Raw genomic sequence first — 27,155 nt, forward strand, 5'->3', positions numbered from 1 at the left:
TCCAGGCTTCCAAAATCTGCAACAAATGAGGCACCCATTTTATACTAAATCTGATTCAATCACAGGGCAATGCTCATGCTGTACAGTAGAAGAGGCAAGGGAACACAGGAAACATGTTAATAAACTCTCCAAAAATATGCTTACTGTGAGGGAAACAAACTAAAGTTGCATTATGCAGTGAATTCCTGAATGCTTGACTCTAACATTAGCCTTCTTTCAGCTGGAAACATCTGCATATTTGCTTATATCTTGTAGAAGCAAAGAAATTAGAAGCATTCTGATCCTTTGAAGAATCATCAGCAAGACTGCAGTCTTTGGACTTACAGCATTGATCTTTGCCCCTTCAGCTGATCAGTGACAGTCGCAGTTAACAGGCAGTAATCCATAGGCCAGCCAACAGAGGGAAACAAACAGCTACAAAACCAGAGAACTGTATGGAAGCAGGCATCTTTGGGCTCAATCTAAGCTTCAGAGGAAAGTACACTTGGAGTTTGAAATCTTTGTCTCCTAGCATCTCCTCATACTATACATACCTCTCTCTCTATTACCCTACCCCATCCCTGCTCCTCCGCACTAGATGCGGATGGGCAACATATAAGTAAGATTGCTTCTTTTCTCCAAAATATGGAAGTGACTTCCCTGTTGATCTTCTAGAAAATCAACAGTAAAATTAAGATTCATATCTGCTACTCCTTTTTCACAAGCAATATTTTAAATAATGGGTAAAAAATAGTGTGTATAGAACATTATGTGTATGCAAGGGGCTTAAGGGAGAGAAAGTAAAATATAGCAAAATAGTTTATATTCAAAACAAAGCTATGCCAATACTTAAGCTTCAGAACTCTGATTGCCAGACTCTGTAAATGAAAGACTCCAAACACAATGTAAACATCTGTGTTGGGCAGTAAGACATGAAACACATTCAAATAATATGCAGTATTGCTATTTTAAGCTATACGATATCTGCCTTCTACATTGCCGTTCTAAAAAGAGAAAGCTATCCCTGGAGTTTGGTACAGGCTGTTCAGTATTTTGTGCAGTTAATACACCTGCTTGACATTTTCTAATATTCTCTTCCAGTAGATAGAATGTGTTGCTATATAAAACTGAAACAAAAGATATAGTTTTTGCAAGTTAAAAACTAGTACATAATTACCTAGTTTAATACTCATCCTAAAATCCTTCCTGCATGGTTCTAATCAAAAACTTGCACACATGGCTATATATGTCATGTCCATGGATCAAAGTACTTTCCTGGAAGTATTCTGAATAGGGGAAAACACCTGAATACGGGACAGTGAAACAAAAAAATTTGAGAACCAGAGTATATGCTTGCTAAACAAGAATTATGTTTATTTAGCTAGTGAATCACCTAGAGGAGTAAATTTTCACTTCCATGATAGCAATCTTGTCAGGCTTGCAAACACCCAGAAATAAGAATTAAAGATTATTTTAAATGTAGTTATAAAGGTCATAAAAAGTCTGATTTAGACTGAGGTACATTTACTCAAAACTGAGATTCATTGAGTGGTAGCAAACAAACAGTTCCTCAGACAAATGCACTTTTTTCAGTATACATGTTACAGGAAAAAAAAAATAAAGAAATGTGCATTAACTGGTGGTATCCACCAAGCTGCATATTAATATTCTCTTACACCAAACAGTTTGAAACAAGGGAAATGTCATTCTAATATAATTTCATGTTACGTTTCATTTGGCTAAACTGCAGCTTAAAGTTGCTTTGCCATATTAAAAGATTACTACAATAATTTTCACATGAACATTTAGACTTGAGTTTTACTCCAGGACTAAATATGGCATGATTTGCTTTTAATCTGTTGAATAGCTAAAAACTGACAATTAAAAAAAACTACAACAAAGAAAAAAAATAAGTTGAAGCAATGTGAATCTCACATCATCGAACCACTTCTAATGGTTAATTGTTAGTATTTAACAAATTCAAAGAGTTAATGAATCCTTGCATTCGTTCGGTCTCCCGTGCCTTAGCTAGGATGCATAAATACAAAAGACAGCAGATACTGGTAAAAGCTTCAGGACAGAAAGTGCTTGACGAAGGTACAGTTCTCAAGTGTGTTTGGTGAGAGAGTATAAGGGCAGATGCACTGATGAGAACCATTACAAGAAGAGTCAATTTTGTGTTAAAGTGTTCAAAGATGTCACCTTAAGCAGAAAAAAGCTTTAATAACGTCTTCTTAGACATATTAGGCATTTCCAGAGTCTACATCATTAGTGTTGTAATTCTAGCAGGACATCTCCATATAGTTATTGTTTGTTTCTATTTCTCTCCTGGAAAAAAAAAAAAAAAAAGGGAGATTGTGTTAATACACACAGTTCAATATTATCTCCTTTCCCTTAGAGCAGTAACTTTGCCTGTAATTAGGCATGCCTTTCTCTAAAGGAAGCAGCAAGCTTTCAAGGAAACAGCTTCAACATTCTTTTTCAGGAATGTGAAATATCAAGCCAACTTCAAGACAATTTTTTAAACATAATATAACCAAGAAACACGGAAGTGTAGGTATTAATAGTATGGGCAATACAATAGCATACAGAAATAAAGGTATTAAAAGGCAAATATGTTCAAATGACAACCAGCTATCAGAAGAAAGTTTTCTGCCATTACTTTTAAATCACTTCCAATAAAATACATTGAACAACAAAATGAACTGAGTAAGGAGACCAAGGAACCCAAAACCTTTGTTTAACTTGACAATAAAAAGTGTTCTACATGGATTTAAACACTTTACGCTCTACCCGTTAGATACCTGAACAAGTAAAGAACATATTCCCACATATCTTGTGCAAAGCCTAAATGTATTAGTGTTTTTAGCGTGACCAAAAGGTGAAGGAACAATCTGGGCCAGTATCTCCCCTATACAAACACATCTCTCAAATGGCAGACAAGAACTACAGAATAAAAGCCACCCATACATTTTAGAATTTATTTTTAAAAAGAAAATGCGAAAACAGTGAGGTAGGAATGGCAGGGAAAAAAAAACAAAAACCAAAACCCAAAAGACATGCCCGAGTGCAAGCCTGAATTGCAGTTAAGCTCATATTCATTACAAAGTTTTTACAGTATTGTGAGACTTAGCATGTAATATAAAGGAACAAAATGCACAAACTCCATCTGTGTAATACAAACACTGACAAACATATTTGCATATGACCTAAAGAACAAAACAAAAAACTAAACTGGAAAAACATTCCTAAAAGTTTAGGGGCTGAACTACTAAATGCACTGCATCTCTACTACAGATTAACAAACTTTTCCTCTATATTACAGAGCTATCAGAGAAGTAACTTTTCCAGTGCTTTAACAGTGTTCTTCAAGTGCTGTTTTCTCTGTTACAGATAAAAATACAATAAAAATACACAATAAGACTAACTCTGGGAGAGGGGAAAAACACCAAACAACCCCCCCCCCCCCCCGAAAACCAGACCAATAAACTCTCTTCTCATCATTGCATACCTTCTAATTAGGTTGTAAAAAGACACTGAGGTCTGATTAAGAAATGAAGAAACTTTGACATTTTCCTTTCTTAAAATAAGTACATGTACACCTGCTGTATAAATGTATTAAAATACCTTCTTGGAAAAGGTAGGTTCCCTTCTCTACTTAAAAGGAAACAAGACTCATTTCCAATACTTTTTATCATTACATTGCACAGTATGCTATAAATGGAACATAAGCATAGCAAAGGAGCCAAAATAAACCACGAGGCATTTAAAGAATGATTCCAAAACCCCTCCAATACCTTCCTGAAACTGTCTAGAAATTACTTAGAAAAGTTACAAATTAGCATCTGATCCCAAATAAATTCTGCTGAAAAGACACTACAATGAAAGAGGAGGGTAGATAACATTTCTACTTATTAGAATACAGCTGATGGTCTCATCTCCCAGATAAACTTTTGAGTTGCTTCAAGACCAGCACCAAAAAAGTAAGGCTTGCACCGAGTTCTTGTTCGTTATAATAATCTCACTGTCCTGAAAGCTGTACAACTAAGATTTTACATTATCTAGGGTAGAACTTCAATATGTTCAAAGTGAGAGCAATATTTGCACTATTCTACTAAAAATCAATTTTTCCTAGTGCAAAGATAGGTGACCAATACTTGCATAGCAAGATACTGTTTTAGTAATGTGAAATACATTAATAGAAACTGATACATTAATAGCACACCCTAAGCTGGAAACACATGATCATTGGCCTCATGCCTCACTAGGCATGTAAGGCATGCAAAAATAGCCTGCTTGGACACAGCTTTTTGCTGTCTATTAGCAAACTTCAACTGAAAGAACTGCATGAAGTACTGAAGCACATTATTGCAGTATTAAGTGGAAGCCTACAAAACTGCTGTCTTAATGAAATATGATATTGTAACTATTTTAAAATACTACCTATATATTAGTAATATCATGATTCCTGTCTATCTGCAAGTATTACACAGGTAACCACATAGAGAAGCTATCTGCAAAGCCTTTCTCTGCAACGCACACTGCAACACAGTAAGCAGTAACCAACCCCATGTTTTGTGTAGTCCCCAAACTCAAAATGCATTTAAAAATAAATACTCAAAGTAGAAAGGGAATGATATCCTGACTACCTGTTCCCTGTGGATGAAGTAAAGGAGGGCTGCAAGTCCATTTTGAATTCTAGGGGGCAAAAAGGCAAAGGGGGGGCAGCAAAAAGACCCCTTTCCTGTCTTCTCAAAGTTGTGCAATACTACATGCATATTTAAATACTTAAATCAGACATAAATCTGACATCTTTCAACATAAGCCAACAGTATGTTCTTCAGATTTATTGGTATCAGTAGTATTTGCCATGCCATACAGCAAGATGGACAGAGATAAAACTCAATTTCCTCAAAACGCAGGAAGCAATACTATGCTCAAAAACAAACCCACTCACGGCCTGCAGTCAGACCTCACTCTCTACCACTGTCTTTTCCCATCCCCAAAAGGATGGGGCAACCAAAAGGGGAACAGCGTACGCACACACACACACCACTTTGGTTCTGAGACAGGACAGAGCACATTTGTCCCAGGCCCCTTTCCACCAAAGCACAGGACAGTTCCAGAGTACTATCTGCATTCTACCACATTTCCCTTTCTCCCAACACCTCTTATTTACTTCTTACATTCAGATGAGCAAAATCTTTGCCAAATGTCTTCCAATACTCTAGGATAAAAAGCATCTTCAGTCAATTCAAGTTCTCTGCTAAAGGCCAGCACGGCCTGCTTCACTTCAGAATTTGTCACAAACAGTGAAGTTTCCTAGCTTTAGGGGGAGTTTATGACCACATCATAGAAAGTAATTAGCATTTGACTTACAGCTATGTGGGAATGCAACAGCTGGTTAACAGTAACTGCTAGCTATACACCATGTGGTGAGCAGATTTCACACATGCCAACAGCTTTCTACACAAAAAAAATCAAATGAAGGGGAAACTAAAAACACTTGGGCTTCAGAAGCATGCATCAATCTAGATGAAACAAAGATATGGAACTAACAATATAACAACTTGGTCTGAATTCCCAGGTTGACTTACTTCAAAGTTTCAGTTCCCTAAATTCAAAGCATTAACTAATGATCCTGTGCTGAAAAGTAGCTATGATACAATTTATCCTCTAAATTCACAAAATCTCTACAAGATTTCAAAACTCAAGATAACAAAAACATCTGATCGGTTTTGAAATAAAGCACTGAGATACAATGTTTTCTGTAATTTTTTGCCAAAAAGGGAAATGAAAACGGATGATTTTTAGTAGCAAAGAAGTATTCACATTAGATTGGTGGCCTACCAAAAAAGCTGCTGCATTCCTCAACTGTATATTTTGCCCTCAACATTCCACAAACCAGATCTTGGGGGTGGGGTGGGGGGGTATAGGGTCTGTAGAAACTAAGGACTTTAGGACTTTCACTTTTTAAAAAAATAACAGTTGCAAATGCAAGCATTTCAAGATGTCTATTTTGAAGGTTATCCAGCATTGCTAACTTATACAACCAAATTGCAGATAGTTTCCCCACAACCATCTCCAGCAAAATGAGGTATATGTGCAAAAACCAGAATTTTGCCAAATTTTTGCATCTTGCTGCAATATTTAAAATATTCCTGCCAGCTCTCTGCTTTACCCCTCTATCAAGAGGTAACATTCTTACAGCAGCTTCAGAAGCAAATGTATAGCATTATCTTAGTTGCTCCAGTGCAGACCTGAATTTAATCTTCATCTTAAAAGCCATGTTCATCTGTAGTGTAAGCTAACATGTCAGACTGCATTCAGTGAAGTGAGGTGCAGGCACACATCTCCACCAACTCTGCTGTGTGGGCAGAAACACCTGGCAGAAGCAGAACAGTCAGCTGTAGAGGTGGTGAGAAGAAACCACAGCCAAGTTCATGAAATCTCATTTACTGACATCAGCCATAATCTGCAATTTATTGCACCCCAGTGTGTCATTATACATGACAGCATAAACACTGACCTTAGTACTGAAGAACCACAATGAAGAATAGATTAGAAAAACTGAAAAATACTAGAGATAATTTACTCCATGGCAAGAATCTCATTGGTTAACCTAGAGTATATTACTGAAATTTTAAAATCATTTAAAGTAACAGTCCTTTTTAACTTCGCACTCAAATTTCAAAAGAGGGTAAATCTCCCACTGAAGACAGATTATTTCAAAGCCAAATAAAAATACTCAAATACATTTTTCTGAGAAGCAGCTCTGATGAGTTCTGGGAAGACAATAGATGGAAAGGATCTCTAGAAGCCTCACACAGATCTGGGAAGCTTTTCCTGTGGCAGATGCTATCTCTTCCTCAAACATTTATTATTCTTCCATCCTTATCTCAAGATGAAAATTAAAAGACACAGATTAAAAATCAATAAATTAAACACAGGAAGCCTAGCAAGAGGTCTTACAACTCCAGACAGTTCCTTCTCCTGGTAAGCCTTGTGAATTACTACTCAAGAGACCCTGCTGTTGCAAATCATTTGAACTCTAGAGAGTAAATGAGGCTTTCTAGCATATAAATAAAGTCTGAAACTACAAGACCTAGACTAATTTATTTATTCTTCATATTAATTTTGATGACATTTTAATTATTTCAACCTCTGAAACATACTTAGTAACAATAAAACAGTAAACAGATTACAGTAAAAACAGTAAATAACTAAGTTTGAGCAGATGTATGCATTGTTAGTGGAACACAGACCCTATCATTTTATTATGGCAATGATAAAGACAACAAGAACTTAATTCATTTCTGAATTTTCATAGCTAACAGGCTATGAACATTCAAAAGGCACAGGTGGGGAAAGAAACCTAATTAGTTTAATGATACTGTGATGAAATACCTCTCAAACAGCAAGGCTCTGTGGAAACCAAGAACTGAAGTCCACGATCCAGAAAAAGCCCTTCCAGTCTTGTGTCCCTAGATGGATACTTTCAGTGACAGATTAACCAATTTAACTAAAAGTAGTATTTCCCTCCAGTGCTGTACACTGTTACACATTACAGATACATGTCAGCCAATTCAACAAGTTTATGAAAAAAATCAAGCTTCCAGTTCCTCATCATTGCTGTTAACTTCCCAAATGTTAACAATACAGTACTGGCTTTTAAAGACTGACAGACAGCTTATAACTGCCTTCACTGATGGTCACTGTCACAGCGAAAGGAACAGAAAGATGAATGACCTTTGTAACTTCTACTCATAAGGCTAAGGGCAAAACAATAAAATCTTTAATTGCTCTTCTACAGAATCTTGAGTAGCCCTGACAGTAAATAACATTCCTTGCAGGGCCAAAATACGCTGGGAAAGAGTTTCCTCAGACAATTTAAACCTCACCACTTACACTTGTTGCAATTTGAATTCAAATTACAATCTGCCAAGAAGCATGAATGAATTTTACCTTGATTTCTTGTTATATTTCATAAGAACATAGAATAACCAGAAAGTTTGTTTACATTCTCACAACAGACTATAACCCTAAATACAGAAGCACAACAATAATACTGATGTGCAATTATAAAATAATGTACACCACCAGACCCCTGAAGCGGGTCACACACAGAACTGGGCTCAAAGAATTCAGTTCATCCGATAAGAATCATTGTAATATATCATTTGAACTACATTAGTTTGAAGCAAGTCTGAGGTACAGATTGAAGAAAGTCATATAGGCTGTGATTTCCCTATGCAGACAAATTTCTTCCCACTTCCTACAAACTGCAGGAAAAGCACTAGCATTCTAGTCTACTGGTTCCCAATAGAGTACTATTATCTGAGGACATGCAGCAGGAAGGAGAAAACATACTAATATTGTTGTGTGACTCATGTATATTCAAGGTTCTGTTACTGCTCTGTAAGAGAGATCTAGAATTGCTCCTTTACTACAACTTAAAGATGCAATATTTAGAAAAGGTGCAGCTAGCAAAGATCCTGACCAATTCAAGCATCACATCTTGTTTTAAGGACTCACCTTCGTGTTTAATAACACAAGAATTAGATTCCAATGACCAGCCTCTAAGCATTAAGGTAAACCATTTGGGAGATATTCCTAATTCTTCCATTGGGGTCCCTATTTTACAGGACAAATAGGTCATTCTAATCTGAGACTGACATAAAAGAATTTAATTCCACTCAGTAAAAAGGACTCTAAATGTTTGTTGTCTTGATTCTTCAGGCAAGAAGTTCAAACCAAAGACAAAGAGAACAATAGTTATGGCTACTTTTTAAAAAAAAAGTGCAACAAGATCCAAGCAAGTCTCTTTCAATACTACTAAGACCACCAATGAGCTTAATTACATTCCATCTCTCTCAATCAGCAGTCCAATGCTGCACTCTTTTGCAGTATTTTTCCTCACTACAGAAAGGTATCGCCACTTCTCAAGTCCTTATATAATGACTCAAAACAATACTTTCAGCTCCTTTTAATATACCCACACTATCTCCATCTTTATTTCCTGAACAGAAACAGTTGTCTCAAGCCAAATGCACAGAAAATGTGCACATTTGAAATCCATACATATATAGCAAGGGAACAAGCAGATATTTTTTAGGTGTTTCCAAATAACTAAGGAGCATATATTAGCAAATGAAGATATGGTAACTAAGCATGCCATCAGGGAACGAAAATTCTGGATCAATGTCTAAAAGTACTCTTTGTTCAATTCTCCCCTACCAAGACCAGGGGCACATATTCATCCTACGAACATCAAGGGAGCCAAAATGTGTTTTCTGGTTCTAGTTTGACTTTGTTTTTTCTTAGAACAGAAGAGACCTGCAATATCACTTTCATATAGAAAGATGAAACTGAAGATATTTATGTCAAGTTCAAGCAAGTTAAGAAATAATGGCCCTTGAAATCTCATCAAAAGCATATACGTAACACAGAAGTTTCTTAAAAGATATCAGCTAACCTGTTTTATTTACTCTTTTGAACCTCTAAGACATAACTACCCAACCTTGAAAAGCTGACATAACTAGCATTTAGCTACACGAAAAATGCTGGTCAGCAACCTGGTTTGACTTGCCTTTAGGTGCTGTGAATGTGTCTGTATCTGACTTTGACACAGTACCACAGTAGTTGCAAGGTTTGGAGAAGAGAAAGAAAAAAGGAAAAAAAGAGTTCACAATTCTCTCTTAAAAGGTGTTTTCTCACTTCTCTCTAAGATATTTATAATAGATAGCAAATCTAGCATCAAGACAGAAATGCCCTGGAGTGGAAAGGAGTTATACTGTTTAATACTGCAGTCTGATGTTACCCTATTATCAGAGAAACTGAAGTTACATTAATCTTACACTGAGGAAAAAATTAAATTTCTCCTTTTGAGATTTAAGAATCCTTATATAGTTAAAAGTTTCTGTCACAAGACACAGTACAATAAGAGGAAGCTAATATTTTAAGGTCATTTACCTGCCATTTAAAGACTTCCTGACAAAGTACAAAGTCCAAATCAGATAAACACAAATATGCTGATTTTTTTCTTACTTCCCCTACAGATGAAAAGTAATTATTTTTGTGAACTATTTCACTCTACTTCTATTGTTAATATTTTTATGTTTTACGGTTACTTGGAACCATTTTTTTTTCCCATTGTATGGTACAAAAAAAAGTAGAATTCCACACTAAAAAGTGCCAAGAAGGTCCTAACAATAGATACCACAAGCTAACAAGCCACAACCTAGTGGTGGAGAAATCAAACACACAGTATACCAACCAATTCTGAAATTGAGTTCACCAAGTTTGAGTATGATTATCTTTAAAGTAAGCAGAAGACACTTTTGTAAGCTTCCAGTTACTGTCCTTTTATTAAAGTTGCATTTCATTTTGACCTATGTACTTACTGAAGGCCAGACCTTTCTTTTCCTAATGTAATTAAGTGTTCTTAAAAGTCCTGACTTAAGACTTCTGTTCCATTTGTGCAGATCTCATTGCTAACACTTTCTGAAAGACTATTCATTTTTTAAAAATAATTTGCATACACTTGTGCACATTTACACTAGCCAGTAGTTCAAACTAAAGACTATTTCAGTTTCAGACTACTTCAACATACTGCTGACAGAACACATGAAAAACATGGCTGATTGCTTCACTGATGAAAGGCTAGAGCTCTCGCACATTTAAAATAGGACACTGGAACTTGAGACTTAAGAAAAGCATGAATGATTATTGTACAAATTTCTTTCCAAAACTAACTTTACATACCTTACCCATAAGATCAAATAATGGTAGACATAAAAGTTGTAGTATTCATGCTTGAAAGTACTATTAACAGTAATTTGCAACAGTAATTTGTAAAAAAGCACAAGTTACTGAAGTTTCATGTTAATCACAGCCTACTCACTGCACTTTCACAAGCATTTAGCCATGTTTTAAATAAAACATAATGCTAAATCATATTGGAAATTAAATATTGATCATCCTGAGTTGTTGAGATTAAACTTTCACAATGAATTATTTTAAAATAAGTTATTTGGAATGATGAATGGTTAAAAAGTAAATTAAATCCATAAATCACATGTGTTTTCTATGTTTAGATCATTGGCTTTAAGAAAGTTTGTTATCACTTATGCAACAAAATACTAACTGAACTTTAAGGAATATGTAAGTGACTACTGCCATTTAATGTAGTTAATATTTTATCAACAGCAATAACCACATTTTTCATGACAAACACTGGAAGCAAAGGGATCACCACAGCTGCCACAGACAATAGGCATGAACTTAATTTATGTAGAATACATGGTTCTACTGGATAAGTAGTGCACCAATTTAAATACAACCCCATAAAAACCTACCTGGCACCAGGTAAAAAGGGATTACTTAACCATAAGCTAGAGTTTATGATACTAATTATCGCATTCTGAACTATTCTTCAATCATAAAGGAATTAACAATTGTACATTCACAGTTTAAATATAGATTGTTCTTATGCTGTGTGACAACAGAACAAGAAACCTAGAGATTTAAAATCAACATTCAAGCATACAAGAATGATAAAGGTTCTCTCTCAGTAGCTGGCATTACAGTTCAATCTGGACTTCCTGTATTTTAAATTCATATTAAATTGCTTAAGGCACATCTCAAATCTACCTACAAAAAACCCTCACACCTAGATATGCAGCTCTACACTAATGTTTTACAATTTGTCACAAAACCAATTTGTACAGTACTGTAGAAGAATCAATGCATACTATGTAAGTATCATAACAAATAAGCTATCTCAGCAGTATTGAGAAAGGTAACTGTTAAATAAGAGAAATGCAGATTTCAGTACTTGAGTCACAGACACTGATTCCCTGAGGATAAAGGCAATAGCAACATTCCTTTATTACATAAAACATGCATAATTACAATCATGTGCATAGAGTCCTACATTAAATGCTGAATTTAGTGCTTTGGATTTTAAGTTTAGCAGGCATAAACACAAACAATCCATGCTCCCCCTATTATATTTTACACTTTTCTCCTCCTACAGAGGAAACAAAACCACAAAACTATTTCCCGAGTTACCAGTGTATGTCTCAGTTATGATTCGTTTGATAAGTTCTTTCACAAAAGTATTAATTTTGTAAGCAAACAAGTTAGAAGCATCTTAAAGCCCTGAAAATGGAAAAAAGTTCTGAAAAACATGAAGGCTTCAGAGAAATATGGTAATCTTATTCCTTCTGAAATATTACCAAAAAACAATGAAGTTGTACTAAAAGCCTGAAAATGTCAGATTTTTCTCCTTACACTAAGTATCAGTTAAGAACGTGCCCCCCACCATCATCAAGATAGCATGAAAGTAACAATATTGAGGGCACACTACATTTTTTAAAAAGGAAGGAAAAAGACATTCAAAAGGCACTACCCAGCCACTGATTTGATTTCAAACATTTTACATAATGTTTGTTTCTCCTGTAATTTCATGTCCTTTTCTGTGACATTCAGAAACTCTAAAAATCTAAACTAGATGACTTCATTTATGGATAATACGCTCAATTCAGTTTTTGTTTACTCTTTAATGTAAAAGATTTCAGAAGTCAGCTTACACAAACCTATGTTAGTATTGTGGTTAAACACATACTTGTGTTAACAAAATAGTCACAAGAACTTCAATCTTTTCATTAAGAGCCAGTTATATCAAGTACAGACACCTTGGGGAAAAAGCATGACTTTTTGATTCAACATTTACATACAAAAGACTGCTGAATGAAACAAGGTTACCAAAAACAGAAGGAAAGCTACTATAACAATATTGATTCCTTACCCTACGCATGGCTTCCTCCTCCTCTTGACGCTTTTCATAATGTGCAAAGTCATCAAAGATTGAGGTGGTATGCTTGAAAGTAGCAATTATTTTAAGCACTTGCTTGGCTTTTTCTAGGGGTACCTCTTGAGTGTCCCTCGAATTGGTAACCGGTTTGTTGTCATTGTTTTCCAAGCGAATATGCCGCAGTTGGTTATTGGGAACGTCTTTGACAAAGATCCATTTAACATCAAACTTCCCCTTCCACTTATCCTGAGACCAGACTCCAGCATATGCATTGTAGTCCACAACAGACTTCATCTCAGCCACTCCACAAAAGTGTCCACTGCCATTCACACTGAAGAGTAAATAGAGTGGGCCTTTTCCATTCAGTGAACGGTAAGCAGCATCCAAGCGTTTATTACCATGTTCAGTACTACACCAGATAGAGTACTTAATGGAGCGATGAATATCGTCCTCTGAATAGCTTTTGATTATAAACACACGTCCATTCTTCAGATTCCAATCGAAGTCTTTGGGATTGTAGTTGTTTATGGCCTTTAGTTTCTCCAGCACTGGGTGCACTTCCACACCAGAAGGTGAGGAGCTGACGGATACAACACCTAAACCAAAGTTTTCACTACCAGCTCCATTGTTCTGGCTGAAGCCCACACCCCTGTTACGAGGAGCTACCCAGCGGTTTTGCAGCTGTTGCTGCTGCAACTGGTGAGGCTGGGCCTGCTGCTGAGGTCCTTGTTGCTGCTGTGGTTGCTGTGGCTGAGGCTGCTGTTGAGGCAGTTGGCTTTGCACCAGTGGTGGTGGTTGAATTAATGGCTGAGGCTGCTGGATTATAGTCTGAGGAGGCAGTACTGGTTGGGCTGGGGGTGCTTTTACCACTGACCCTTTGTCATCCCAAGTTCCAATGTTCATGTTGTGTTTTATAGGTGGTGGTGGTACAGCAGGGCCCCCAATACCCACGTTACCTTTAGGCTTGAGTTTCGGCTGAGGTTTAGCAGGCTTCCTTGCAATGGCAGCCCATGAGGTTGGTTTGGGTGCTGAACTGCTAACTGCAGGCACGCTGTTTGCTGCAATGCTTGTCATACCTGTACTGCTCAGAGCTGAACCTACAGTTTTTGTTACAGCAGCTGTCATATCTCCACCAATTTTCAGTCCAGTCATGCCTTGCTCAATGCTGCTAATCCCAGGCACCTTGCTCAGAGTATCACTGCCAAATCCAGCCTGTCCATCTGCTATGGCTCTCCCAAGAGAACTAGGTGGATAGCCATAGCTGCTGCTGTAAGCAGAGCTTTGTGTTGATTGTCCCTGAGATCCACTTGTCCCCCACGTAGAGAAGTCTGCATTCCCAGGAAAAAAATTAAATCCATGCTGCCCAAGAAATGGAGGGGTATTTCCTAATGCCCCAGGTTGACTAAATACACCATCAGGTATGTAATGGTGTTCACCATTACTCATCTGTCCATAAGTTGTCAAGTATGGCATTGGAGGGTCACCTGCAGTTGACCATGCTGCTTCACCTAAAGAGTACGGAAATCCAATGGATGGAGCATAATAACTAGGCATGTATGGGTCTGACATTGGTGGATAGCTGTTACTCTGCAAGAAAATAAAACAAAAATCAGCACTATAAATATAAATCCACTCAGGACAGTAATTTTGCAACACAGCCCAAAACATTTTCAAGGATTAGATGAATGAATTTTAAGTTCCACTACTCTTCCCAAGGTAACAAAGATGAACAAAGTATCTAAGATCTCCCAGCAATTATTTCTCAAGGGACCTTCTGAAAGTACTACAGAGCTCCAATCTTTTAATAAACTATCTTTATATTCAGTTAGCTTTAAAATGTCTCCCTGTCAACAGTATAAAAATATTTTTTTTTTAAAAAAATCACTACTACTGTAGTTTCGCAAGTATAGACACATAGCTGCAACTGTGATTTTAGATTTGGTATTCTTGGTTTTGGTCAAGTCTCATTTGTAATAGAAGATGACTACCAGAATATTTTGGCAAAGATGACAGAAGGATGTCTGTTTCAGGAAAACACTTAAACCATAACACTTTCATACTATTCAAGAATGGACATCAAGTACAATCTGTGGTCTAGTAGTACAAAATCTGCTTGCTAAATTCATTTTCCACTCCTAAGACTCCTGGGAAAGCACAGCATTTACTACTTTAGAAGATAAAGCTCCAAGACACTTGAAAGGTTACCCATATATGACTTCTGATGTTGTTTTGAAAAAATATTGCACATTATCATCCTCCAGCTCATGCCTCCTTAATGTTGCACTACTAGAGTAAATGGGAAGGAAGGAAAAATTCTCAAAGCCTTTTCAATAATTTGTACTTTCTTCCTCTCTCAAGACCAGTATGATTACAAACTTAAAGAATATTATCTTCTGACTATAGAGACAATTCATAGTTCTGAAAATAAGTCATTAACTTTCTGGCAGAAGAGTTATACTAAGCTTTAGCAATATTAAGCTTCAATCTATTATGCCCTCTACTATGAGGTACTCCTATCAACTTCAAAGGAAATCATGGCCATGCAGTTAATATTTTCTCAGTGCCAATGAAACTGTTGTTTTGAACTGCATCCAATATATGACGACTTCATTGTAAATTTAAGATGTGTGGTTTTGGCTTTTTTTTTTTCTAAAAAACTTCTTGTAACTAAACCTTTCTGAAATCAGAGCACAAGCACAAGAGCAGTAGACACATCACCATGCTTTTTAACTGAATCTTTTCTAAAATTATTAATAAAAAGTCTTTATCTGTTTAAAATATGATATACTATTGAATTATATTTCAATGGGTATTCAGACAAACACACACTAAGAAAATCCAAAAATGAGAGAAGTAAGGAAGTTAATTGAACTCTGAAATTATCTTTGAGATAGTAAATGTTCACTTACCTGATTTGTCTGACTACTTAGATATGGCTCAAAATCATCATCATTTACTGCATCCTTTTGATGAATCGAACCGTTTTGTACTGAAACTAAAAGTAAATCTGTATTAGGTACACTATCTGGAATCCCTATGGCATAGTTTAAATCTAGCTCTGTTTCTAATCACTTGTACATTGAAATACTCGTGCTTTGTTGAGACTGCACATCTTACTACTAAGCATCGCCTTGTTACATTTAAAGAATCATCCTATTTGTAAGTCCCCCAATTAGATCTCAGGAGAGATCTGGAAAGATGGCAAATGGAGGAGGCTATTCTTGACTATTCTTTCCCAGACTTAACAGATGGATAAAAGCTACAGGCACACCTTCTTTGGAGAGGCAGTATATCCAGCACTTCCAGAAGTACTGATTAAGTGCAAGCGTGCAGACCAACCAGATCATACACATTCAATAGGTTCAGGGAAAGTTGCAACAGACAGCTTTCTCCTGCCAGGGGAAAAGTCAGGTATCCACCAAAATAGCCAGGGGACATCACTGTTCTGGCTATCTTCATTCCCTGTTTCCTACATAATTATTATATTGCACTGCATTAGTGACATCTTTGAAGCTCAGAGGGGACAGAGAAAGATAAAACCAAGAGTTCAAGTCCCCAAGGGTGAATACACTCCTTTCTCCACATATATGCCATTATACATTGGAATCTCTTCCCACCTAATAATTTCATCTAAGGCATTACACCTACCTGGGATTTTCTGGCTGCCCAAATTACCTGAAGCATCTTCCCACCCCCACCCAACTATTATTCAAAGCCAAATTATACAAGTTTCCACTAAGCTCCATTTTCTCCCATGGGAAAAGCAGAAGCAGGACACAAATTAGCAGACAGGTGATTTGAAATTATACAACTGAAAGATAGAGCACTTTGCTTCTCAAAAATAAATGACTGCTTTCCTGAATACATTTTTTTGGTTATTTATCAGTACATGGGCTAAAAGGACACATTTTAGAGTGATAAATAAGATGCACTAAGAAACCAAGAAAGCAGAATTTCCAGCAAAACAGTTTTTCTGACAGCTAGAGCTGCTTTGAGCTAAGAGTTGACTTTGTTTTCCCTCTTGGCAAAAGCTTCTGAAAATTATATACAACCATGTAACTATACCTTCAACTTGATTACAGTTAGTGTTTAAGAATGGCTTGTTTTCTTGGGTGTTTTTTGGTTTTTTTAAATAAAACACAAAACTCACACTGCAACTACCTGGTGCCTAGACCAAGTCACTTCAGAATTTATTCACAATTTGATTTTGAACAGTTCTAGAACAGTATGTCTTCAGAGAATGTAACTAATTGAAAAAAAATGATGAAGGAATAGATATAATCAGAAGAAATAACCAACATTCTGGAAAAGAAAAATTAATTTCAGACCACAGTAAGAAGAGCTGAAAATTCATAATTTAACACAGACCAAGAGAAGATCAATTCCAAAATAAATATCTGGGGAGGCATAGAGCAATCTGTATTTTATACACTCTCCTGGGGTTTTGAAGGTCAGAACACCTGACACTTCAACTTCTATATACAGGTGATAACATTTGTGTAATAACACAAATACATATTTGTGTTATTAGCTACTGCCAAATATGATCGGAAGAAAATGGTGAAGGCAACAAGTTTTAAAACTTGATATAAAAATACTTTTAAATTAAATAATAAATTTAAATTACTATCAATTTTTCCCCATAAATAAGATGTTGCAGTTATGTTCTTTAATGGTTTTAAATTTGCACACAATGGGAACATTCTAACAAGCTGGAATACTACATTCCTTTTTATGTTTGGCTGTCACACAGGGGGATGATCCACAAAGTCTATTATCCATGCCAATTAAAAATAATACCACTTGGACCTAACCAAATAGTACAGACAGAAAAATCCTCAGATACAATTGAGCTATAATGAAAAAAGCACATGAATGAACACAAGTTCATGCAAAAGCATGCAACCACAAATAAAAGAATAAACAGCTGCATGTCAAGACTAGAATGCTATCAAAATTAATCTCTTCATACTGACAACTAGTATTCATAAAACATGCATCTGCAATGTTTGTTTCAGAGGCATCTAAAGGTTAAATCAAATCACTTAAAACAGAATTATTTTTGGTCAGCCATTACAACTAACACAGAATATTTCTGTTAATTTGTTTGCTTTCTTATTTATTCTGTATTCAGACCTGTCAGTGACACCAAAATAGTTCTACGCTGCCATATCTTTCCTAGTAAATACATAGATTTGAGTGAAAATAGCATCATGGAAAGCATGTTGCTTTGGCTTTTCATTCTAACTTTACCTAATGTGTTAATAATGAAGAATGTGGCCCACCTCTCACACTTAACAAGAGCAAAATTAAGATGTATGCCTCATTCTCAAAAATCTCACATTAAGTGTTCCAGTTGAACAGGGCAGTGATGAAGAATACTAATTAAAACTAATCTACAGTTACTAAAAATACCTGTATCAATCCAATCCTGAAAATACTGTACACTTTCATAAATACTTTGAAAACAGTGTAATTAGATATTGGGAAAACACAAATCATCAAATACAGGAACTCACAGCTTATGTTCTTTTAATAGCTACTATCCTTTGAATAACCGCTTGCAAAACACACAAACAATGGCCAAAGGCAAAAGAATAAAATCTTCATTAAAAGATGCCATTATGTCTTAAGTTGGAAAATAAGTACTAAAAGAAACCCATAACATCTCATTCTTGTTTTAAACCTAATGCTTACATTTAAGCTTCCTACAATAAGAAAAGCAAGAAAAAAATTACATCATTTTTTCTTTTCTCACACACACATATATATGAATGAAAGACACAAACAAGTCAGCACTTTCCTATCATACGTGTGACATGCACACACCAAACTTAAGACTGGGGGCAGGGAGGAGTTTGGGGATGCCCTTTTTGCCACAAGACATCATTCTGATTGATACCAGTTCTGACATCTTATGTCAACTGTATAGTTGACAGAACAAGAAAACCTTCAAGATGGGATAATTTACTCATTCAAGTCTCTGAAATACTGAAATTAATATGTGGCACAACAGAATTACAGTACTGTTCTACATCCTGGAACTTCAATACCACAATAAATAGTCAGGGAAAACAACATTTTACAGCAATTTATAATTGGAATAAAGCACCAAAAATGTTGTACTAGACAACACAATTCATCTACCTCTCAACATCATTTGCAAGTTTCATATGCTTGTTCCAGCGTGAAAAATACCATACTTCCTTGCGTACAGCCCTTATACTGCTTACTCACATATGCTCTATCAGACATGTGATCAGCAGCCCTTTTGCCATCCTCTTACACATTATCACCCTTATGCACAGAATGAACTTCTCAGATTAGTCTGTCAACTCAGTATCACATCCTCCCTCAAAGCCCTTTTAAGCTAGGATGATATCATGATGCCCGAAAGATTACTGTCTGCTAAGACGTGGGCAGTAAGGATTGCTGATACTGACTTAATTTATATTCTTGAACAAGTCTGCAACCTGAAGCCAACTATCTGTGCTAACTGCAATAAAGTGTTACAATCTTCAGTCTTCTTGAATCTAACACTAAATCAAACTAATTTAATGAAATATTTGATATGTCTATTTCAGCAGAATTGAGCTGATAATTGTATTGTTTCACTACAGTTTCTTTTGGAGTCCTATTCTCCCTAGTATCCTAGTAAACATCCATTATTTAACAGGACGCACTCTACAAAAATCCAAGTTCAGTAATGCAGAAAACTCTTTACTAAGTAAACCTTAAGAGATGTGTTTCAATCCAAACATTCTGCAGTATTTACAAATTGTAGCACACAAAAAATATGCTAACATAAATAAGTTAAAAGTAAAGCTGACTAATGCATTTTCATTATTAAACAAACCATAACACAATGCCCAAATCAAAATATTTAATACTTTTGTTCTACTTCAAATATATGGAGTATAGTTCAAAAGCAACTTGTACGATTCTCAAATAGGTACAGCTCAATAACATCATTAAAATTTTTTAAACGATAAAATACAAAGAATGTGAAGCCACAAATCACTTAAATGGATCTGATTTTGTTCTCATTTAAGAGCAACATGGAAGGTATGAATACAAGCAGTTTTAAAGACAAACAGTTAAAAACTTCAGTTTGAGAAAAATATAGTAGAAGTATTAGAAGATGAAAGAACAAGTATTTAAGAAAGAATGACCAAGCAGAGAGGGCTTGAGGAAGTAAACACAAGTACATTTTTCTCTAAATGCCTGCTGGAATGATAAAGAAACAGGCTGAATCCAGCGAGATTTAGGAACCATATACCATGGTATAAGTGATATATAATTAGAAACAATCTGCACAGAGCAACAGAATAAGCAAGTTGTGGATAAAATTAGCGCCAGTTCATGGAGAACAGTTAGATTAATTCAGATAGTGAACAAGTGGTGCAAAGACTACATAAATTCCAGATAATGAACATCTTTCTTATTTGCATGAAGCAATAATAAGCATATTGAACACACAGTGCAGGTAGCTGTGTACATGCTACTTTATAGATCAGCTTGCTGAGCACCTAGAAAATAAATGTCCACAAGTGTACTGAGTGGGCAAAAGGAATTCCAATATTTTTTTTTTCAATATACAAGAGAAATTTCAGACATAAATTGCAAGATATAATCTGAGATGCTATTTAGACCAGACTGGCCAAGTATTTTAGGGGGAGGAATATTAATCTGTTTAGTGTTTCTACAGGAGAGAAGAAACCAATGAGTATGGTATTTAAAAACTAAGAAAGGTGTTGACAGAAAAGTGAAAAAGAAAAGTAAAAGGCCTAAAAGGCTAAGAGAGATGTTCTATACTGAAGCTAAAATGAGCAGAAAAGCCAACAAAATTTCAGAGAATAAAGAGGGTGATGTGTTCTGCTCAGGTATGAGTAACTAAACAGTCATGTGGTTGTTGTCTTTCAAGCTAAGGAAGCTGTTCAAAAGATTCTTCCTGATGATTCTAGTACACTGATCCTATTCACTGTACAGAAAGGCTCAAGGTGTACTTAAAAAGACATCATGCAAACATATCACTGAAAGCCAGATGAAAAGAAATTGCTATGTTACCGTCTCAGTTGATCACTCATGACATTAATTTTAACCTGCAAAATTAAGCATTTTAAATTGATGTACCATTGTGCCACAGTAAAAAAGCTGAAAAATAATTATCTGCCACGCAATTTCCTGTCATCTTGCTCTGAAAGAAAAGACATCCTCTAGCTACATTTTCTTCGTGCAATTGTCTGAGGACATATTAACCTCCATAAATAGCAGGATTGGGGATTTACACAAAATACAAGGAATCAACTTACCTTTATTCGCCTGTCCTTTAGGTCTCTGTATATAGGAAAGTGAAAAAAGCAAAACAGAAAAGTACAGTTAGAACTCTCTAATGCTTACTTCAGGATAATTCCACTTATTTGCAGTTCTGTTCTTTTTAACTTAAGTATTAATTTAAAATACTATAAAACCATGCTTAAGTAAAAATCCATCAGAATTCAAAAATCAATGAATTTAATTGAAAACCTTTTAAATAATGTACAGTATTTTACAATATGCAAAGCTTAACTGGTGGTGAAAGCCTGAACAACAAATGAGTTTTGACTGTCCCCCTTGAGAAACATAAGCAATAAACACAGCATAAAGTAACTGAACAAAGAAAGTTCAGTAGCTTAAGATTATTGTCAGTGCTAGAACTTTATTATCATATGTCATCTTTTAAACTGACTGATGGGTACTTATCACAGAATAACCCAAAATGTTTTGCTTTTCAGATATATAAAGGAACATACAGTAATATTGCAAGCTGAACTGTGAGTTACGCATTCATCATCTAGGTGATTATACTAAGAAAATGATATAGTCTCTGAAGCTTTCACACAGGGAAATAATACCTTAAGGAGGATTTTTTTTTTTTAGGATTAGTCATTACAAAACACTGTTAATCTGCCATGCACTACAAAATATTGCAACAGTACAAGTTCCAGTATCCTTAAATCCTCTATAGCAAAATAAAATAGCTCAGAAAAAGAAATAAACAATTGCTAGTCCATAAGAATCAAACTCATCTTCTCACATACAATTGACTAAGCATAAGTGGGTCTCCTGGCTTGATCACTAACAATTTTTAGTCCTGAAAACTCTGTATTCAGCAATTTAAAAGTTTAAGGTAGGTGAGATTCATCTGCCACCATCTTGCTTTTACACGCATCTGTCTGTTATGTGTCTGGTTTAACACATCTTCATCTAAAGCTGCATTGGTTAGTCACTTCCCTCCCCCTAAAATAGAAAAAAAATCTACATAACTTTAAAAAACCCAACCACCTCACCTCTCGAGATACAAAAGCATGCAGAGACCAACAAGAGACATGAAACTGGGAAAGTTGGGAAGAAGCCCCCATGGAAGACAGAAGAGCAATGAAAAGCAGAGAGATTACTGAACTAGAAGTAAGTGCATAAAAGGAAACTAGAGAATATACACAGAGACAAAAGAAGCAAAACATTAAAGGCATAGGGTAGAAAATAAAAGAAGGAAGGAGGCTGCAGGGGTAAAACTTCTGGGGAGTGGCAGAGGCCCAACGAGGAAGCAAAAAAGCAAGACAGAACAGCATCCGGCAAGAAAACAAGGACAACAGAAACCCAACCAAGATCAAAAAAACACCCTAAGCCATGGGTGAACCAAGAGGGGTGTGCATTGCTCTGTGTGCGGCACAGAGCATGGGAAGAAACACAGGATGGCAGGTGGAAGAAGTGGAAGCCGCAGGGAAGGGCAAGGAACAGAAACGAGAGACCCAAAGGGAGAAAAGGGGGGCAGGGGGAGGGAAGGGCGTGAAGACAAAAAGAGAAAGGAAGAGCCAGAAAAAAATAAGGGTGTTCAAGGGAGAAGGGAATGGCAACACGGGACCGCGGGAGCCCAGCACGAAACCGCTCCCGGAGCGGGAACGCAGAGCCCCGGAGGGCTCGGCCACAGAAGGCTCGCTTGCGGGGCGAGGGGACACGACGGCGCCTGCCGCGGGGCTGGGCCAGAGGAGCAGCGGGCCGGGAGGCGCAGGGAGGCGCGGAACTGGGCCCTGCGGGCAGGGAGGCGGAGCGGATCTGGCGCGGATCAGCGGTTATAAATAGGGGCTGCCGGGGCTGGGAAAGGAGCCCGCCATCCCGGGCGCCGCCGGCTGCGGCCGGTCGCCGCTCCCCACAGCGGCAGGGCGCCAGGGAGCAGGCCGCGAAACCGCGCCGCCCCAGCGGCGAGGGAAGGTGCAGGTGGCCGCCGCCACGGCGGCCCCCTCCCCCCGCCGGGGCTAGCGACGGGCCAGGGAGGAGGGAAGGGCGGGGAGCGCGACGGGCGCCCGGCCTGCCCCGGCGGTACCTGGTCGACGCTGGTGGCTGACATTCTTCACGGGGAGCCGCGATCCTCTCCCTCCGCTCCGCCTGGGCCTCGAGTGATTCCGCACACAGGGACCGCTCGCTCGCCCGCCGCGCCACTCGCCTCCGCCTCCTCCCCGCCGCCTGATTGTCGCCGCCGCCTGGGCTCGCCGCCGCCGCCGATCGGGGTCCCGCTGGAAGAAGCCGGACGGACGGACGCAGCGCCGCTTCCCCCCCCTGCTCCGGGCTCCGCTTCCCCACAATGGCGGACGGGCTCCGGCTCCCACTTCCGCTCCGCGGCGCCCTGACCTTCCGCTCCCCCTCCGCCGGCGTCGCCACTGACCTTTCCCTTCCCGTCCCCGCCTCCATGTCACGTGGGGATGGAGACAGCCCCGCGCGCGCCCGCTGCCAGGGACTCAAATAGAGGCGGGGGGGAGGTGTGGCGCCGGGGGCTATTGCGCATGCGCACGACTCGGCTCAGGCGGAAGGGGCCGGCAGGCTCGCTCCCTCCCCCTCCAGCGAGCAAGAACTGCGCATGCTCACAGGGGACGGCTGACGAGTGCTCGGGCGGGGGGAGGTGAAAAGCGTTAATTATCTCTGCACTGCGCATGCGCTGGGTAGCAGTGGCTGGGTGTGCGAAGGGCGCGCATGCGTGCACGGCCTTTGGCTGCCGTGTCGGAGGCGTTGGGAGGTGTGGGTTGGGGCTTTCGCCGCTGCTGAGGGGCTGTGCAGGGTGGTGGAGGCTCTTGCTTCCGAGCCGCGGTCTTCCCAGGGCGCTTCTCTAGGCTCCGACGGAGGGAGGCGGCTTCGAAACCTGTTAATCCACGCACTGCTGCTGGGCGGAACCGCTGGCTGCCCTGCGGCCGGTCCCGGCAGCGCTGTGAGTGGTCCCCGCCCGGCTGCCCTTAGTGGCTGTTAGTGCTTGTGGTGGGGCTGCGCCTGCGGCGAGGCGCGGGCCGGACTCCGGCAGGGCTCCTGTCTCCGCTCTCCCGTCCCTCCCGCCGTGCCCGCCGCCGCGGCCTGCACACGGGGGGACATCGCCTTTGTCCAGCCGGCCGCGGCCGGGCAGTTATCCCGCCGGCGGCACCGCTCTTCGGGGTCGTACGTGAGGACCTAGTGGAAATTGCTGTTGCTGTACTCTGCCCAAGGTTGGAGTACCTGCAGCCTCCGCCAGGGTGTGCTTGTGAATGTTACATGCTCGTAATCTTTTTGCATGCAACTCTAAGGAAATTTGAACTAGCCTATATTTGACAGTTTGTGCTTTGCTACAGGCTTGGTGTGTGAATGACCAAAGTGGTTTCTCACTTCACTTAGTCAAATCCATTTGTGTATATATATCCACACACATGTAGCTACTTTCACCTCTATCATTAATAAAGCATGGAGGCCTTAATCAGTGTAAACAAGTTCAGCATCAACTGTAAAAGACAGCCCTAACTCTGCAGCTCCATAGTTAAAAAGCAAGTGGGACCTTTCGGTTCAGTCTTTAAAAGGACATGTTTCCTTTCCTTCCTGGTTTCCTACTCCGTGGACTGCTCTGGTATGAGATGATTTACATTTCTTGGTGAAGTTATTCTAGCTTGCATACAAGAAATAAAGATTCAATAGAAAGAAGAAAAATAAAATAACTTAAACAGAGCGTATGGCACTCAGGTAGAAAGTGACATTCCGTATTTCGATCCCTGCTCAATGGACTGTGAAATAAATATAAGAGGGATGGAAGAAGAATCAGACATAGGGATTTCTGATCTGTTGGATAGTCTTTTCACTAGTAGGCTAGAGATTCACTTTTGTTTCTGCTTTTTTTTTCTTGGCATCATCTGTCTTCATTTAACCACAGTGAAATAGCTTGAACCCCGGAAGACTTTTTGACATGGTGATTAGAAGTGTGGGTTCTTATCTCTTGACACTGAGGATTTCGCCATTTTTTAGGTCATAGGGACTACTGACCATGGGTGAATCCTACAAAGTTAAATATTGGGCATGGCATTGAAAATTCCAGTTTTGATCTTAGAGATCCTAATCTGGACTGGGAAGTGTTTCTACATTATTCCTCCTTTTCTAGACCATTAAGAATGTGGTAGAGTGAAAAATATCCTTTAAGAGAGTGGAAGTTCAGCAGGACTCCAGTCTGCATTGCAAGCTTTACAAAGTCTTAGGCTCAAATGAGCCTTTTTGATGGGGAATAATACAAGCCTCTGAGGACCAACTGGAATGCTCTGTGGCAATTAGTTCTGTAATAGTGTAGTTTAACTTCTGGTATTACATGGCTCGGGAGACTGTGGAAATATATATGGTTCATTTTTCAAAATGCTTTTTGGCCTCTTCTTTCACTCTAATTTTCCATCTTCTAATTATTATGTTTAGGAAAATCACTTATGATATGCACTATGATAGTTTGATTCCAACACTTCTTGCCATCATTACCGTATCTAAGTTTTGCATAATGCATATATATGACTTGCAAAGTTGGTGCAGATAAGCCACTATACGTACAATTCTCTAACTTAATTGGACAGGCAGTGCCAACCAACAGTAACAGTCGCTTCTGATTGCCCATGGTTTTTTGACATGTGTACCAAACAGATATGTGCTTATGACCCCAAAAAGGTCTTGTGACCTTCTAGAAATGTAGCTCTAAACTACTAAGGAGCTCAGAAAAAGGACAGTTCTCTTTAACTGTGAAATCAGTAGGTCCTTGTCAAAGCCTTCCGTGTGACCCTCAACAAAACCTTTTGAATTTTTCTATTACTGCTCTCAGAGTAGTGTTTATGCCAACTTAATGGCAAACTTAAAGGGCAAAAGGATGAGTTTGCCCTTTTGAAATAGATTTTTCTCTTCAGCCTTACTGGGCAAAACCAGGAGAAGAAAATATTTCAAAAATTAGAAAAACTTAATGGCAATACCTTCTTTGAAAATGATTGAGATTTAAGACATAAATTCTCAAGTTCTTAGAAAATGTGGCAAAGATTCTTTTCTTACCCAAATGTAAAAAGAGACTAAGTCCAAATAATCATTGTTTTCTAATACTTCTCAGAGGCTCCCACTGAATTATAAAACAGGTGCTATATAAAGTCTTGGCTACAGATAGTGGCCCAAAGAATCTTGTAAACTAATGATAGACAACAGACAATCTGTAACTAGCATGATGCCTGTGTTTCTCAGTGTAGCCTAGCATCACAAAAAAGATTATGAAAATGCTAATAAAATAATTAGAAAACAGAGACAACCAATGTTTTGTTTCTTCTGCCTTAAAATATGAAAAAAAAAATCAGTGGATTATTATGTAGTTTTGGCAAAGACTCTTTCAAGCGGTAGGCTGGACTAGGTGACCTCCAGCTATCCCTACCAACCTTTTTTGGTTCTTCCTTACCAATGGTCCTTCCTTACCAACTTTCTATGATTCTGCGTGATTGAGAAAGTCTATGGACAGTTCATGTAACCAAACCAAAGCTTAGTGATGAGGAACATGCCTTCCAGAGTTTCCTTGTCGCTGGCGCACCTCCAGCTCCACGTTGGCATTGCAGTTCTGCTCTTGGGTCTGTGGTCTTCATCTAGTAAGGAGGATCATACTGTAGGCGAAAGTCCTCATAACACTGCTGCAAGTGGAAAACAGACCTTAACTACAGATAACTAAAAAGTTTTCTTCTGTGCATGAGACTTGATAGTTATGACCTGTTAAAAATAGGAGTCTACAGAGAATTTATCATGTACCATGTATGGAAAAGGAGGGAGTGGTAACTAAACAGCTACATGCTCTGTTCCATTTATGAAATTCATTACTATGCTGAAAGCCAGATTCCACCAAGCACTGTTTTCCAAGGTTTGAATAGTACATTAAGCATGCGTGGAAAGGCGAATTTCAAAATGTGGAACAGGCATTCTAGAAAATATACTGACCATAGAAGAGTGTTAATGTTGTAAAATATGTCAATGAAACTTAAAACCAACAGGAAAAATATGCCAGGAAGTTTAGTATTCTTGCTGATGTGCTTAGGAA

General features: G+C 38.4%; 1 protein-coding gene across 1 annotated transcript; it reads right to left on the reverse strand.

Moving 5' to 3' along the window:
• Window positions 1-1,327: 1,327 nt before the first annotated feature.
• Window positions 1,328-23,561, reverse strand: YTHDF3 (YTH N6-methyladenosine RNA binding protein F3). Its single transcript, XM_026106093.2, has 5 exons — window positions 23,160-23,561; window positions 21,109-21,133; window positions 15,706-15,791; window positions 12,791-14,383; window positions 1,328-2,307 (listed from the first exon to the last, which is right to left on the reverse strand). The coding sequence occupies exons 1-5, from the start codon at window positions 23,181-23,183 to the stop codon at window positions 2,284-2,286; spliced, it is 1,752 nt and encodes a 583-aa protein (XP_025961878.1). The 5' UTR covers window positions 23,184-23,561; the 3' UTR covers window positions 1,328-2,283.
• Window positions 23,562-27,155: the final 3,594 nt, after the last annotated feature.

This window comes from Dromaius novaehollandiae, chromosome 2 (genome assembly GCF_036370855.1).
Source record: "Dromaius novaehollandiae isolate bDroNov1 chromosome 2, bDroNov1.hap1, whole genome shotgun sequence".
Classification (NCBI taxonomy): Eukaryota; Metazoa; Chordata; class Aves; order Casuariiformes; family Dromaiidae; genus Dromaius; species Dromaius novaehollandiae.

Bases quoted from the DNA above. Each gene is read 5' to 3' on its own strand.
- YTHDF3 (XM_026106093.2), bottom strand. From the start codon at position 23,183: ATGTCAGCCACCAGCGTCGACCAG. The intron at 21,134-23,159 runs GTACCGCCGGGG...TCCTATATACAG, and splicing joins CAGCCACCAGCGTCGACCAG to AGACCTAAAGGACAGGCGAA. The intron at 15,792-21,108 runs GTAAGTTGATTC...ATTTACTTTTAG, and splicing joins TAAAGGACAGGCGAATAAAG to TTTCAGTACAAAACGGTTCG.